This window comes from Nycticebus coucang, chromosome 1 (assembly GCF_027406575.1).
Source record: "Nycticebus coucang isolate mNycCou1 chromosome 1, mNycCou1.pri, whole genome shotgun sequence".
NCBI lineage: Eukaryota > Metazoa > Chordata > Mammalia > Primates > Lorisidae > Nycticebus > Nycticebus coucang.
In genome coordinates this window covers 6,384,604-6,401,908 of record NC_069780.1, presented here as the reverse complement: position 1 = coordinate 6,401,908, position 17,305 = coordinate 6,384,604, and the positions used below count along the sequence as shown (strand labels likewise).

The window sequence follows — 17,305 nt, the reverse complement described above, 5'->3', positions numbered from 1 at the left end:
AGGGAGTGGAGAAGATGTGATAGAGGGAACAGCCTTTAAGCAGCAAAAATATTTTCCGTTTCTTTAAAACTTCCCCTACTCTTTTCAGAAACTGAGACCTGCATCCCTGGCTCAGGTGGTGGTCAGGAGGCGCAAGGGGATGTCTTTTGTTCTTTGCGCTGAACTGCCTGGAGGCCTGGTGCAGGGCCCAGTCAGGTCCCCGTGGGCCTCCAGGAGGGTGGAGGTCAGGGCAGAGCTGGGATATTATAATCACTAACTGCGGTTACACATCAACAGTCTAGAACTGAAGGCTCTCCCTAATTTAGAAGCTCCTGTTTCTTCTCATGTACAGGAATCTGTACTCTGAAACCAGGCAGTCTGACATTTTCCTCCTCTGCCGGAAAAGTAGTACACTTCTCTTTACTCCTCCTCAACCACTGTCCTCTGGCTTTGTGGACAAGAGCCAAGCTTTCAGTAACAACCCTAGGTCACAAGAGTATTTGCTGGGATGACCTTTAAAGATCTGTCAGGAGACACAGAGCTGTTGTGTCATTTTCATAAAGAATTCTGTCTGAAACCCAGCAGCGTCTCTGGTATACCACACTGTACGCTAAGGTGGGCTCTGCCCTCTTCCCACTTTTCCATACCATACTATGCCTGCCTGCTCCTACCTGTAAAGGGAGAAAGCCGCTAAAATGTAAGCCCGCAGAGTTTATGAAAAGGTCTTACCAGGATCTTCAAGCGTCTGGGTTTTCTCATCTAAGTCACAAAAAGAAACTTATCAGTTTTAACAATGAAACAAAAAAACTGGGAGTTGCTATAGCCACAGTAAAACTATTTTCAAGTAATACTGCCGTAAGGAACCATTTGGTCTATCCAGTAAACTATTACTACTCAATTCAAATGTCAGCCATATTCTAAATAAAACTTGACTAATGGGCTGACCTTCCTCTGGTCCCCTCTATTAGGAAAAACCATCATATACAGTGAGTCTCCTGGGGACCTCAAAAGACCAAAAAAATATCCACTTGAAGAGCTGGGGAGGTCCCTGTGAAGTAATCAGTAGACTTGGTGACTGCAATAGGCTAATAAAAACATGGGTTGCTAAGCAAGTCTTCAGGGGCATGAAGTGCTTCACTTCTATCAGGACAGTAAGTATGTTACCAAACGTGAAGTGAAGCATATTTAAGGAAAGGATGCATCCTTTTTTCTCTTTTAATCACCCAGATATTTTAGTCAAATGAAACCAAACACCAAGAGTCAGCATCAGCATCTCTGAGAGGTGCAGAAATGCTGAGTTTTCTCCCTTCATCTGAATGAAACCTTTCCCGAAATGTTTCCATGTTACTCAGCCCTCCACGGAGTCAACTCTGTCATTTGAGGCAGGAAATTTCTCTAGATGCCGCACCCCCGGCATCAAGCCGTGGCGGGATGGCTCTGTCCGCGTTGTAAAAACTGTGGTAAGGCGGTGAGTGCTCCCCGGAGCGTTGCCCCCGGTCCCCCTGGCCTGCAACAGCAGCGCATAAGTTGCCTAGCATGCCTTTTAGTGAACGTAAGAATTCATGAGGTGCGGCATAAAGGCCTGAATAACCTTTACCCTGAAACCTGTTTGAAACTTGTTTGTTGAGTTGAATGGTTAATTGTTGCTTGAATGTCCTCAGAAACTAAGAATAAACATAATGACTTACTAATCCATGACTTCATCTATACAATGGAGACTAAATGTCTCCAAGGGAACACGTTCCCACCATAAAGGTCAGTTAATTGAAACAATGTATCAAGAGAATGCAGGGATGATAAGTTAAGATGTTCCTACCAGATACCCGCTCCCTCCGGTCTCTTATCTCTACCTTATGTCCCTTTGAAACTGTTTCTTTGAAATAAGTTTTCTATGAAATTGCTTTCTCTATAATTTTGTCACTATACACTTAAAACATATACATAATTCACTATCAATTCACTAACAACATAAAAATCATAATCAAATATAAAAATATAAAAATACAAAATGTGAACAAAGCAGTTTTACAAAGAAAGAAGGTTTAAACATAGATAAAGAGAAGTAAAAGAGTAACTGCTGATAAGCAGCAGTCCTTTGTTCCCCCTTACGGGCAGAAACATTGTCTAAGAAAAGACAGTTGACTACTCCCATCTACAAAACTCGATAAGAACTTTGTAAGCATCAGCAAGTCATAAAAATATCTTTTGTAGTTTGTAAGACATTGTCAAAAATGTATAAATACCATGCCTAAAAATCAGTAAAGTACAACTGCTTTCTTCACCATCCTTGGTGTGTGGCAGTTTGTCATTTTCCTGCGTCGCCCTTTCAATCAACCTGAGCCGTTCTCGCCCTGAAAGCCCTCGGACTGAGACTCATTCGACTGGCGGTCCGCGGCAGCTGGCGCCTCGAACAGGGACCTGAAGGACAGGTGATCTTTCTTTTTTTTTCTTTCCTCTCTTTTTCAGATTGAAGGCGACTCTCACCAGGGAGCTGCAGTCCCGCCGGTAAAGGCTGACCGGTTAAGTGTGAGTAATCCGCAGGACAACATGGGGCATACATTGGGTAAGGAAGAACACATGCTCAGTGTCATGATACAGCGTTTGTTAGAAAAAAATGGTTTTCATGTGTCTCTCAAACGGTTGGAGGAGCTTATGCATTTCATAAAGTTGGTTAGTCCTTGGTTTCTGGAGGAAGGCTCTCTCTCTCTCTCCGACTGGAAGAGAGTGGGACGCGAAATGCGGAAATACATGCAAGAACATGGAGAGAAGGTCTTGCCCCCTCAGGCTTTTCCTTTATGGTTACAAGTTAGAGAACTTTTAGCTGACAATACCTTTTTAGAAGCATTTATAAGAGAAACTGATTCGGAGGTTGGTGATCCTGAATCTAAAGGGGCACCGATTCCTGATGAGGTTCCCCCCGAGGTTCTTAAAGATCCTGAACCGGTACCAAACACTGAGAGCGTTGTCCCTTCGGCTCCAACGCTCAAAGACATTCTACCACCACTCCCACCGGTTGATAATTCTTCAGACAGTGACGAGTGGGATGTGGTCGATGAATTTACTAAACCAGATGAGAGGGACAGAATGAATGATTTTATTCACCCCCGCCGAGCTTACCCGGCTGTTCGTGTCCCAAAAGTCACATCTAAGACAACCTCACAAGCTCCGCTTCCCCGCGTACCTCCTTGTCTCCCTCCGCCGCCCGCGGGCTTTCAAGCGGCGGTGCGAGAAGCCCGTCAGCAGGGAGATTTTACATTTGCTTTCCCGGTACGCTTTCCCACTGAGGATAGGGCACCACCCATCTGGGAACCTCTGTCGTTAAAGACGCTTAAAGAACTGCAACAGGCTGTCCGTACATCGGGAGCTTCTGCCCCTTATACCTTACAAATTGTGGAATCAATTAGCAGTCAATGGCTTACCCCGTATGATTGGCAGCAAACGGCCAAAGCCACGCTTTCCCCAGGTGATTATATTTTATGGAGAACAGAGTATGAAGATAGATGTAGAGAAAGTATTAATCAACATGTAGGAAGAAAAGCACAGCCCACGCTGTCCATGCTTCTAGGGACAGATGAATTTGCTTCTTTTGAAAATCAAATTAAACTACCCCGACAATTTTTAGAGATAGTCAGCCATAATGCAGTCTCCGCTTGGCGAAAAATACCTCCTCCGGGAACCAAGGGCACAACTTTAGCAGGCATAAAACAGGGTATGGAAGAGTCCTATCCTGACTTTATTTCTCGCCTGGAAGAAGCTATTAATAGAATGCTTCCACCATCAGAGGGCACAGAATTATTACTCAAGCAATTGGCTTGGGAAAATGCAAATACGCTGTGTCAGGACTTAATACGTCCACTCAGGAAAACAGGTACCTTACAAGATTATATTAAAGCATGCATGGATGCCTCACCAGCAATTGTCCAGGGAATGGCGTTTGCTGCAGCTATGCGGGGTCAAAAATTTAGTTCATATGTTAAAGGTGCTTTTGATAGAGACCCCAGTAATACATGTTTTGGGTGTAATCCCCCACATGACTTGCCCACTTGTTATAACTGTGGGAAGCCAGGTCATATACAGAAGGATTGTAAGAAATCCACCGGTGCTAATAATAATAATAATAAGTCCCGTGGATTACCCCCGGGACCATGCCCTCGTTGTAAGAAGGGCAGGCACTGGAAAAATGAATGTAAATCTAAATTTCATAAAGATGGAACCCCCTTGTCAGACAAGGGTGCTAACTTTATTGATACCAACCAGACAAAAAACTAGATAAGGGGCGTTCTCCTAGCCCCGACTCCAAGGGAGAGTCTCCTGCTCCTACCGCAGTACGACCTAAGTTAGAGCCCACATCTACTATTAATTGTATACCACCTGAATGGACAATTCATGATCTCCCACGTGGGACTCCTGGCAGTGCAGGCTTAGACCTTGCCAGTTCTAAAGATATAATCATATCCAAACATGATGGTGTTGTGTTAGTTCCCACAGGAATAAAAGGAAAGTTATTACCAGGTACTGTTGGTGTTATATTGGGACGAAGTTCCAATTACACCAAACATTTTGAAGTTGTTCCAGGAGTAATCGATTCTGATACTGAAAATACAATTAAAGTCATGGTAAAGTCTCTAGTAGAAACTACACAAATTCATAAGGGACAAAGAATTGCTCAATTACTATTGTTGCCATATATACCACTCCCCACTTATCACTTACATGATGCCAGGGGAGAGGGACAGTTTGGATTTACTGATAAAGATTGTGTGGCTCTTATACATGATTTATATGATAGACCGATGTTAAAAATGAAAATAGAAGGCAGGCCCATTAAGGGCCTGATGGACACAGGCGCTGATGTAACCTGCATTGCTGCCTCCGACTGGCCGAGATCCTGGCCGGTTCATCGAACTGGGTCTTCTTTAGTTGGTCTCGGTTCTGTTTCTGGTGTCATGCGTAGTACATCTCATTTGTTATGTGAATATAAGGACAAGAAAATTTACTTTCAACCTTATGTGTTACCCTCTCTACCCTATACTTTATGGGGACGAGATCTTTTACATGTCCTAGACATGAAACTAGTCACAGGGGATCAACTGAACGATCAGTGTTTTTCATAGGGGCCACTGCAGAAAACTATGCCTGTAAGATAAAATGGTTAACAGATGTTCCTGTGTGGGTTAGTCAGTGGCCCCTAACAACAGAAAAGTTACAGGCATTACAAATTTTAGTACAAGAACAATTAGATAAAGGTCATTTAGAGGAATCCACTAGTCCATGGAACACTCCTGTGTTTGTCATTAAGAAAAAATCTGGCAAATGGAGACTTTTACAAGATTTAAGAGCAGTAAATGCCATTATGGAAGACATGGGCTCCCTTCAACCTGGGCTTCCGTCTCCTGTAGCAGTACCAGAACAATGGTCACTTATAATTATAGATCTGCAAGACTGCTTTTTTACTATTAATTTACATCCTGAGGACTGTCCTCGTTTTGCTTTCAGTGTTCCTTCTCTAAACTTACAGGAACCGTTTAAAAGATATCAGTGGAAAACTTTACCACAGGGCATGAAAAACAGCCCTACCTTATGCCAAAAATTTGTGGCGGCTGCATTAGCAGCACTGAGAAAACAATTTCCTAGTGCTTACATAATTCATTATATGGATGATATCTTGCTAGCTCATCCTGAGCTGCCAAAAGTACAGCTAATGCTAGAAAAGGCTATAGAACAATTAACTAAATTTGGCTTAGTCATTGCCCCAGAGAAAATTCAGAGAGATAAACCATTAAGTTATCTGGGACAATGGATTCACTCTGACTATATTGCACCTCAAAAGGTGCAAATAAGGAGAGATAAATTACAAACTCTTAATGATTATCAAAAATTACTGGGAGAAATAAATTGGATTCGACCTTTTCTGAAGATTACTACGGGAACCCTTAGTCCTTTGTTTACTATCTTACAGGGAGACTCTAATCCCCGTTCCCCTAGACATTTAACTCCAGAAGCCTTGCAGGCTTTACAAGTTGTTGAACAGGCTTTAACTCAAGCTAGGGTTAAACAAATTAATTATCAAAACCCATGGTCTTTACTCATTTTTTCTACTGAGTATACTCCTACAGCTTGCCTATGGCAGGAAGGTATTTTAGAATGGATTCATTTACCACATGTTCAGACAAAGATTGTTGCTGATTATCCATACCTGGTGTCTTTATTAATTGATAAAGGAAGAAAAAGATCACGGGAATTATTTGGTAAAGATCCTCATGTAATTGTAACTGCTCTTTTAACAGGAACCTCAACTATTCTACCTTTATTAAAGAAACTACAAACTTTAATTCAGCAAAGGAATAATCAATTTTATATTGGTCACATAAGAGGACATACTAACTTACCTGGCCCTTTGGCCCAAGGAAATGCCACTGCAGATTTATTAACACGTACTATAGTGGCATCAGTGGCCGAAGCTGAAGAAAGCCACGCCTTACATCACCAAAATGCTAACGCATTAAGAAAAATGTTTCAAATTACTAGAGAACAGGCAAGACAAATAGTCTTGAAGTGCAAATCCTGTCCTGTTACTCATCATCCTTTAAAATTTGGTGTTAATCCTCGGGGTTTACGCCCCAATGTATTATGGCAAATGGATGTAACACATGTGTCTAGTTTTGGAAAATTACAATATGTACATGTTACTGTTGATACTTTTTCTCATTTTATCTGTGCCTCTGCAAGATCTGGCGAGGCCTACAAAGATGTTGTACAACACCTATTTTACTGCTTTCAGCAGCTAGGTGTCCCTCTTCAACTAAAAACAGACAATGCTCCAGCTTATACCTCTCGAGCATTTGAACAATTTTGTATACAGTGGAAAATTGCTCATTCTACGGGGATCCCTTATAATCCTCAGGGTCAGGCGATTGTTGAAAGAACTAATCAAATATTAAAATTACAAATTGAACGCCTTCAAAAAGCTCATAAATATTTCTCTCCTCATCATATTTTAACCCATGCTTTATTCGTCCTAAATCACCTTAATGTAAACTCCAACAATTTAACCCCTGCTCTCTCCCATTGGCAGCCACAATCGGCTGCCACCCTTCCAAAAGTTCTTTGGAAAGATTTATTATCGGGCCAATGGAAAGGCCCTGATGTATTGTTAACCTCCGGACGAGGCTATGCTTGCATATTTCCACAGGATGCCGACTCTCCCGTCTGGATTCCAGACCGGCTCATCAAACCGGCTCCTCCGGAGACCCCGGCGCAGAAGACAACGCCTGCGGCGGATGAAGATCCTATCTGCACAAATGAGGACGACTGTGGAAATTTCACCAAAACCCTCCAAGACCACGTGGACACAGATCCGTGCCCTGGTGAAACAAGCTAAACAACTTCTCATATCTCAAGGAAACCCTCTAACTCCTACAATGTACTTTCTTGCGTTTCTATCACTAATCTCTACTCCTAAGGTAGAAACTGCAGCTTATTGGTCTTATGTTCCTAATCCTCCTCTGCTACACCCTGTGGGCTGGCTAGATCCAGACCCCATAAAAATTCTTTCTAATGATTCTATCCGCTTAGGAGGTTTAACTGACTCAGAATCCAGACATCATGCTGCGGCTTTAATTAATTTCACTGGCAAAGCCGACTCCTTGCCTATTTGCTTTACTTTAAGAGGCAACACACCTCCTTTTTGTTTACCTACTAGCTACAGGGTATTTTTAACTGATGCTCCAGATCCTCATGATGCAAATAGACGTTATGTTTGGGAATATGAGTTACAAACTATTGGAAGTCCTAATTATAATGAAACCTGTTTATCTGTTAACTCATTACCTCTCCCTAACTGTAAAGAAAAATATAGAAATAAAAATCAATTCTGGGAATCATCATTAACTAAAACACCTACTTGGCTTTCCTGTGGATTCCCAAATGCTGCCAACAAGCATTCTCCTATAAATTCAAACACAGTCATCTGGGATTATTCTCCTACTTCTTGTTTTGATCATAATAAATATTTCTCGAACCAATTAGATAAATTTCATCAGTATCAGTGGTCTGGTACTCCCCAACCAATACGACGATGGTTCACACCTGGTCTAGTTGAGCCCATATGGGTAGCTCAAGACAAAAATAAAACTCAAATACACTATGATTTATTTAGACTTGTTGCTGCATCCAACTTAATTTTAGAAAAGAAACCTAATATGCCAAAACCAAATGCAATGTCAGTAAGAACTTGTGTTGGATATCCATATGCTCTACTTTTAGCTCCAAATAAGTATTTAACTATTACACAATCTAAAAACTCTTATCATATTTCTTGTACCGCTTGTAAAGTTACAAATTGTCTTACTTCTACTGATTTATTCAATGAACGCTTGTTTAATTCTGTTTTAATTGTTAAAAGACCCTCTTATGTACTATTACCTGTTGATTTACAAGATGATCCTTGGTATGATAATTCTGCTTTACAAGTTTTACATACTGTTAATCAGTTAATTCGACCTAAGAGGTTTGTAGCTGCTTTAATTCTCGGTATTTTAGCTTTAATTTCTATAGTCACAACATTTGCGGTAGCCACTACTGCTTTGGTTCAAGAAGTTCACACAGCTCACTTTGTTAATTCTCTCAGCAGCAACATAACTCTAGCTTTAATGACTCAAGCCAGCATAGATAATAAACTTGAAGCAAAACTTAACATCCTAGAAGAAGTAGTTTTAGCCTTAGGACAAGATATAAAGTTTATACAACATAAACTTCAAACCAGATGTCATTCTGCCTTTCCTGCTATTTGTGTAACTCCTTTACCTTATAATATGTCCACTTCCTGGGACAAAACTAAAGCTCATCTACAGGGTGTCTGGAAGGACAATGATATTACACATGATTTACATACTCTTCAAAAAGATATCACTGCCATCAGTGAAGCTCATTTACCTAGCACTTCTCTTGATTCACTGGCTCAATCCCTCTCTGACAATCTTAAATCTTTAAATCCTGTGTCCTGGATTCAGTACATTGTGTTTATTGTCATTATTGGATGCTTGATATTCTGTGTTGTTTTACTGTTACCTTGTCTCCTTCGTTGTGTCTTTTCCTCCTTAAAGGCTGTTCGCCAAGACCTCTTTGAGCTACGTTTCATTAACAAAAAAGGGGGAAATGCCGCACCCCCGGCATCAAGCCGTGGCGGGATGGCTCTGTCCGCGTTGTAAAAACTGTGGTAAGGCGGTGAGTGCTCCCCGGAGCGTTGCCCCCGGTCCCCCTGGCCTGCAACAGCAGCGCATAAGTTGCCTAGCATGCCTTTTAGTGAACGTAAGAATTCATGAGGTGCGGCATAAAGGCCTGAATAACCTTTACCCTGAAACCTGTTTGAAACTTGTTTGTTGAGTTGAATGGTTAATTGTTGCTTGAATGTCCTCAGAAACTAAGAATAAACATAATGACTTACTAATCCATGACTTCATCTATACAATGGAGACTAAATGTCTCCAAGGGAACACGTTCCCACCATAAAGGTCAGTTAATTGAAACAATGTATCAAGAGAATGCAGGGATGATAAGTTAAGATGTTCCTACCAGATACCCGCTCCCTCCGGTCTCTTATCTCTACCTTATGTCCCTTTGAAACTGTTTCTTTGAAATAAGTTTTCTATGAAATTGCTTTCTCTATAATTTTGTCACTATACACTTAAAACATATACATAATTCACTATCAATTCACTAACAACATAAAAATCATAATCAAATATAAAAATATAAAAATACAAAATGTGAACAAAGCAGTTTTACAAAGAAAGAAGGTTTAAACATAGATAAAGAGAAGTAAAAGAGTAACTGCTGATAAGCAGCAGTCCTTTGTTCCCCCTTACGGGCAGAAACATTGTCTAAGAAAAGACAGTTGACTACTCCCATCTACAAAACTCGATAAGAACTTTGTAAGCATCAGCAAGTCATAAAAATATCTTTTGTAGTTTGTAAGACATTGTCAAAAATGTATAAATACCATGCCTAAAAATCAGTAAAGTACAACTGCTTTCTTCACCATCCTTGGTGTGTGGCAGTTTGTCATTTTCCTGCGTCGCCCTTTCAATCAACCTGAGCCGTTCTCGCCCTGAAAGCCCTCGGACTGAGACTCATTCGACTGGCGGTCCGCGGCATCTAGAATAGGTTCTTCCTCACCCACCACCCCATATGGGTCAAGACACAGCTTTGAATCTGCAAAGTATTTCTTTTCTTTCACTAAAAAATGCAATTTGTTAAACAAGAAAGAACTATAAAACATACATATAAGAATTATATTTAAGAAGTAGAGCATACTCACCCGAGTTGTGGACATAGATCGATTGAAAATTTTCTGAAATACAAACATGTTTTCCTTATGGGGTACTATGCTCAGACGTGAATGTCAGGTTCAGGTTATTGCTAAATATTTACTAATAATAAAGACGTGAGTTGGCTTACACTTAAAATACATAAAAATACAGCTATTAGAAGAAAATACAAAATTTCAAATAAAAAACAAATGGGTATGGATTCATTTTAATTACATGAAAAAGTATGGAAAAGTTAGCTAGAAACAAATCTTTATTTTCAAACTTTTTAATAAGGAAATCTTCAAAAGAATGTACCACAGCGTATACATCAGTCCAAAGGCATTTTCTGGCAACTTTGGTTCAAATCTATTGAACCCATTTGAAAACGCAGTTCCTGAACATTCTTAGAATTCCCTGTTTACCTTATCAAATCTTTCCCACAGTCTTCTAAGAAAAATCCTTTTTGTTACATCCTGCTTTTCCCCAAGGAAGGTGAAATAGACCGTATTACCAGTCCATCATCACACTCTCCCTCCTGCAGCCAGATTCATGCGTCTCAAATGGTATTTCCTAAAATACCAAAACACAGGAATAGGAACCATTTCCCACTTTTCATAAGAGCCGTGTGGGAAATGGCTGACACCAGAGGAGCATTCGGGAGTCCTCAGACTCTTGTAAGGACAGGCTAGGGTGAGAGCGGCATGTTCCCTGCGTGTCCAGGACAATGTTTGAGGAGAACAGCCACAGTCCAGGCTGGGGGAGCAGGCCCAGCACTCCAGGCTCTGCACCTGGGCAGGTGGGAGCAGAACACAGGGCAGCCTCCAGGAAATGAGGGCTGACAGCACAGAGGTGAGCTGGCTCTGACCCGTCTGCGAGAAATAACACCGCTAAGTTCCCACCCCAGAAATAATACTTTAAAGCATCTTACCTGGGTTTTCAACACAGTTGTCAGTTTTTAGTCCTGTAACACAAAGGTAAAGCTTTATTATTTAGACGTGATCTTAGTAAAGATTTCAATTGGTCCATAGCTTTTGATGACCTAATTCATCAGCTCCTAGTATTGGACCCATGATTTAGTGGGATGCAAATTGCAGAACAGTTGTATTTTCATATACATACATATAGTGTAGCCACCAAACAGCTGTATTACCTTTGACAAAACTAACCCTTCCAAAATGCAGTTTCTTTATCTGCATCTTTTACTAGGCAATTGATTCAAATAACCTTTGAAGGCCCATCCAAGGGTGACACTTTATCATTCTACTCTATGATAAGTTTGCAAAAGTTAGAAGAAAATTTACCTGTCCAAATAATCCTCTCTTCAGAAACTAAATGTCCCCAACAGCAAACCTATCCCTCTCCTATGTTAATTCCTCTTCTTTGGAGAAAAAGAATGACTATAAGATCTTCAAGAACACTCATTTGTATATGAGGAAATCCACAAGTTTTGGAGAACAGGAACATGGCACCTAATGGTCCCTGTGTAAGGCCCTGGACTCTCACTGGCGATGCCCTAAGAAGTCATCAGGGCTGCAGTAGTTCCCTTGAGAACTGGAGGAAAGGAGAATCTGCTGGCCTGCCTGACAGTAGTGAGACAACACGACAGATCTGGTGCCAGTCTGAGCACACAGAGAGCTTCCCAGAGTGCGGCAGGAAGGTCTAGATGTCTCACAGTCTCTCCCCACGTCTAAACTGGACGTTCGGCTACCTGAGCATGAGCCTCTTCACCCAAGATGGGGGAGTCCCTGAGGCCTGGCTCCCCTGTGAGAAATGTGCTCCTCTGTCATCTATTCTCAAGGCCTGTTCTATCTGTGGAGTGTGAAGCACAGATCCACATGACTTGGTCCAGTTTCTACGGGGCCAGGAAGTAAATGATCTGATAAAATCTGGATGGTGCCCTGAGGTTAAACTCAGGCATTTGGCCAGACCAGAAATTTACTGCTGTTGTTGCAGTTTGGCCGGGGCTGGGTTCGAACCCGCCACCCTCGGGTGAGGGTGGGGCTGGCGCCCTACTCACTGAGCCACAGGAGCCGCCCTGATTATAGTTTTTTTTGTGGTCAGTCCAGAAATTTAAAAATCAGTTCTAGAGGGCAGTGCCTGTGGCTCAAAGGAGTAGGGCTCCGGCCCCATATGCCGGAAGTGGCAGGTTCAAACCCAGCCCCGGCCAGAAACTGCAAAAAAAAAAAAAAAAATCAGTTCTAGAGGCTATTACAAAATGTTATCTCAGCAGTAGACGTGTGGGTGCAAGCCTCATCCAGACAGCTCAGTTAAGGGAGAGGTGAAAGAGAGAACTGTAGGTGGGAAGGCTGTATATACCATAGAAGGCCACAGCCTGGGGACTGGGCAGGGGGCGTGGATTTCTTAAAAAGCCTTTGTCTTTGGTCTATAGCATAAAGGTAGAGCACATTTCTCAAAGTGTAGCTGGCTAGCCAAATACTTCAGAATTACCTGTATGCTTATTAAAATAAAAAATTCTAGGACTTGAGCCAGGACTACTGATAGAGAATTTTTGGAGCAAATGCCTTGTAATCTGCATTTTAAATAAGCACTCCAAGTGATTTTTATGCAAAAAAATTTTGAGAACCTCCTGAACAGGAGAGGATGGGTATGTCTAATGTCTAACACAGATCCATTGTTGTCAGATTGTATTTTTCCACCTTATTTGACTCTAGATTTAATTTTCCACTAGTATTTTCAATAGCAGGAAAGAAATCAAACTATTGTGAGTTTCTAAAGTAGAGATTAAAAATGGATAGGAGACTTATCCAGTAATAAAAGAGAGAAGGTACAAATATATAAGGGCTTTTACAGAGGGTACTAATGAGAACAGAGTGTGCACAGACAACTCCTGAGGCCGGGGAAGGATTTCCCTCAAGTATTCAGCAAAGTACTCATCAGTTTTATGGGTGAGAAAATCACCCGCAGGCAGACAACCCGCAGAGTCAAGAATGGTGGATACTGTACCAGCCAGAATGGAAAACCTTATAATTCACAGCCTTGGTTATGAAGGTTATGGTCTCGAGAGTGGGAAATAATTAGATCTAGATTAAAGTGCCTCCGGTTCTGCCTAAAAGAATCTGAAAAGCAAGTTCTACAGGAATCAAACTGTTTTCAAGTAAGTTAAGTTACGTACCAGAACAAAGCTCAAGAAAATTTTAGAAGTAGAAGGCCTTGCGAATTGTAACTGGGTCTGCATGCTAAGGCTGGCTCCTAAAACTACCCTCTGCTTGACTCCACACTAAGGCCCGTAAGGATGTGGAGGGAAAGGAACTCTCGTTCATTGCTGGGAGTGCTGCAGGTGCAGCTGAGATAAGACAAGGTCCGTCATCACTCGTCCACCTGCCCAGGGACAGCTACATAACTGATTCTTCCCTCACTCCCTTTATCTCTTCAAACATTGGCCTTAAACGTAGATTTCCTGGGCCTCACAAGAATTAACTATTTGCCTCTCTTTCTGCTTCTTCTTTTTTTTTTTTCTGTACACTTTCCCTTAAATACAGAAGTTCCCAAATTTCCCTTCAAAAAAACAAGTCACAGGTAAGTGTGGTTTGTATCTTTCCTGGGTACATCCTCAGATAGAGGCTTAATACATCTCCATTTAGTGGGATCCTCGCCTCTCACTTATGTTGCCTTGTCAATCTCAAAGGTCCCACCTCCAATCTCCATCGCAGGGAGGAAGAGGGCATCACCATGTTAAACGTAGGAGGACTGAAAGTTACTACTCCTAACAGGTGCTACACAGAGACACAGAAGACAGAAAACAAACCAAATTCAAACTTTTAGAGATAAAAACCCTAAAACAAAAATCCACTAGATAGAATTATTGACAAACTAGACATTGCAGGAAAAACATTAGTGAACTTGAAGACATATTTTGGTTTGCAGAATAATATCCTCCTAAAGAGGTTCCTCTAAGCCAGTGGTTCTCAACCTTCCTAATTCCACGACCCTTTAATACAGCTCCTCATGTTGGGGTGACCCCAACCATAAAATTATTTTCGTTTCTACTTCATAACTGTCATTTTGCTACTGTTATGAATCGTAATGTAAATATCTGATATGCAGGATGGTCTTAGGCGAGCCCGGTGAAAGGGTCATTCGACGCCCAAAGGGGTCGCAACCCACAGGTTGAGAACCGCTGCTCTAGTCTGTTCCTAGTACCTGTGACTATGTTATGTTACACAGCAAGAGAGAATTAAGGCTGCAGATGCAAAGAAGGCTGCTAATTAACTGACCTTCAGGTGGGGCAATTACCCAGGTGAGCTCAATCTAGTAGCTCTTCTAATAAAGAGAGATGGAATGTAAAGAGGACGCCACATGCTGCTTCTGGCTTTTGTTTTGTTTTGTTTCAGAGATGGGGTCTTGCTATGTTGCCCAGACTGGCCTGGAACTCCTGGGCTCCAGTGATTCTCCTGTCTCAGGCTCCCAAAGTTTACCACTGTGCCTGGTCCCAGTGAGTAATTTTTTTTTAATTTTTGAGGGAGGTCTTGCTCTGTTGCCTGGGCTAGAGTGCAGTGGGATCATCATACCTCACTGCAACCTCAAACTCCTAGGCTCAAGTGACCATCACGCCTCCCTAGTGGCTGGGACTACAGGTGTACACCACCACACTGAGCTGATTTTTGTATTTTTTGTAGAGGTAGGGTCTTGCTATGTGGCTCAGGCTGGTCACAAACTCCTGACCTCAAATGATCCTCCCAACTTGGCCTCCCAAAGTGCTAGGATTCCAGGTGTGAGCCACTGCACATGGCAGCAGTTGTTAACCATAGGAATGTAACTTCTTATACAGCTAACATTCTACACTTTCTGAAAAGCTTCATAAAGTACAGTTAACCTGAGGAAGGAGATGCTTCCGCTGCCTGTTGCTTAGTTTACTCCCGTAATTTTGGATTAACACACAGATTAACATTGATATCTATGACTGCCAAAAACTGTATTATCTACAAGGACACCTATATTCTGTCCCCTTCCTAACAAACTGAAATTTTTTTAGCTAACTAGTTTTCACAAGACCTGCAATATATTTTTATCTTGGAAAACACAAGCCAATTCACAACAGTGACATAGGACTGTGTTCAGCACACTACATTTAATACAGTAAAATCTTTTTATTACTTTTAGGACAACTTTTTTCATTCAGAGGCATTTATATCCAGCCACAATGGAGCAAGACTCTGACGATATCCTCCTGGCTAGAGCTTTTAAAATACCTGTCATTGCTCTTCCTAGTGTTTCAAAAGGCGCCTCTGAAGGTCCCTTTAGGGAGGTTTTGCCCTGTGCTCCCACACTGTACCTACAGGTGGCAGCACAGGCCCGCCACACAGAGGCTGCCCGCCCGCTGCCCACACTCCCTGCGCCTGCACCAAGGCCTCCCCTGCTGCTGCTTTGAACCTTTACTTCTACATCCCCCCATTCCCTCACCTCACAGGAGGCTGATGCTGCACTTCTCCACGAGGGTCCACGCCCTGGACCACTCAGCATCGATCCCACAGCTCCATCTCCTTTGTTGTATCACAATCCCACTCACAAACCTGGAGTTTATGGGCTGCTACCCACAGCCCATCTACCAGACCCCAGAGCTAAATAATGGCTCATAGCCACCACAGCCAAGGCTTTTATCATCCAATGCCTTCACAGATGGCAACTGACCAAATGCATCAGCAGCACCCAAAGTAGTATCATTTCTGGCAGCCCAGCTGCACGTGGGTTTCTGGCTGTGCTATGTGAGCAATGTCTCCGGAACACCAAAGCGTCTATAATAGTAAAAGTTTAACAGGCTTGGTGGGGAGAGGGAGGGAGGCTGGTTTGTAGCATTTGCTGATTTCCACTGTGTAACTCTGCTGGGAAGGTGGGTGCTCCAGTGTTCCGTGGGCTGGCATAAGCTGACTCTAGCTGGCTTGGTCTTTGGTTAAGTAAAATCCCTAATATGATAAAATTTTATTAATGTAGTCCTCATGTAATACATTATATCTCTGAACTTGCTCATCCTACCTTTGTATCCTTTGACTTAAATCTTCCCATTTCCTCTCCCCCACCCCTGCCCATGGTAACTAGTATTTCATTCTTGATCTCTCTTTTTTTATATTCCATATGTAAATAAGATCATGCAATATTTTCTTTCTGTCTGCCTTATTTCATTTACCATAATGTCCTCCAGATCCATCCATGTTGTGGCAAATGGCAGGATCTTTTTTGTTTTGTAAGGCTGAATAATATTCCATTGTGTGTACATTTGTGTACCTGTGTGTACGAGGTCTGACAATTAAGTTTGAAAACTCATCCTAGAAAAAGTGCTACAGACCTCATGCTGAGTATCACTAGGGTCACCTTTGAAGCACTCCTCTTGGGAAGTACCTTTTCTAGGATGAGCTTATGAACTTAACTGTCAGACCTCCTCATATGCTGACGGCTCTTATGGTCATTCGAGAAAAAGAGTTCCAAAACTGCTCTGAAGGGTGGACTAGGAGCTGGCGTTGGCGCGTGACTTCCTAAAGGGAGTACCTTGAAAGTGACCATAGTCATACTCAGCAGGGAGGTATGTGGCACTATTTTCTGGGATGAGTCTGTGAACATAATTGTCTGACCTCATACACACACACACACACACATGAGTGGACACATTTTTTCTGTCCACTCATCTGTTGGCAGATATTTAGACTGACTCCGTATCTCTGCTCCTGTGAATAATGCTGCACCGGACATGAAGGGCAGATAGCTTTATGAGGTGACGATTTCATCTTTTGGGGGATATACTCAGAAGAGGGGTTGCTGGGCCACATAGCAGCTCTGTTTCCTTAGGAACCGCCATACTATTTTCCATCATTGCAGCACCAACCTACATTCCCACCAACTATGTTCTAGAGTTCCCTTTTCTCTATGTTCTAGTCAACATTTTTTTCTTGTCTTTCTAATAAGCACTTTTTCTTTCAACACAGATTTATTTCAACCTTCACCTGCCTCCTTGATGTGGGACTAGGGTGAGGCAAATGAGGTGCCTAGAATACAAACTTTAAAGA

General features: G+C 42.1%; 1 protein-coding gene across 6 annotated transcripts in view; it reads right to left on the bottom strand.

The window, feature by feature from the left end:
• ART3 (ADP-ribosyltransferase 3 (inactive)) overlaps positions 1 to 17,305 on the bottom strand; it is a 56,262-nt gene that overhangs the window by 12,059 nt on the left and 26,898 nt on the right. For all 6 annotated transcript variants that reach the window (XM_053587329.1, XM_053587412.1, XM_053587248.1 and 3 more), the window contains 3 exons: positions 11,218 to 11,250; positions 10,298 to 10,330; positions 709 to 738 (listed from right to left, as the gene is read on the bottom strand). In XM_053587329.1, coding sequence (XP_053443304.1) covers positions 709 to 738; positions 10,298 to 10,330; positions 11,218 to 11,250 — 96 coding nt within the window. The remainder of the gene's footprint in view (positions 1 to 708; positions 739 to 10,297; positions 10,331 to 11,217; positions 11,251 to 17,305) is intronic.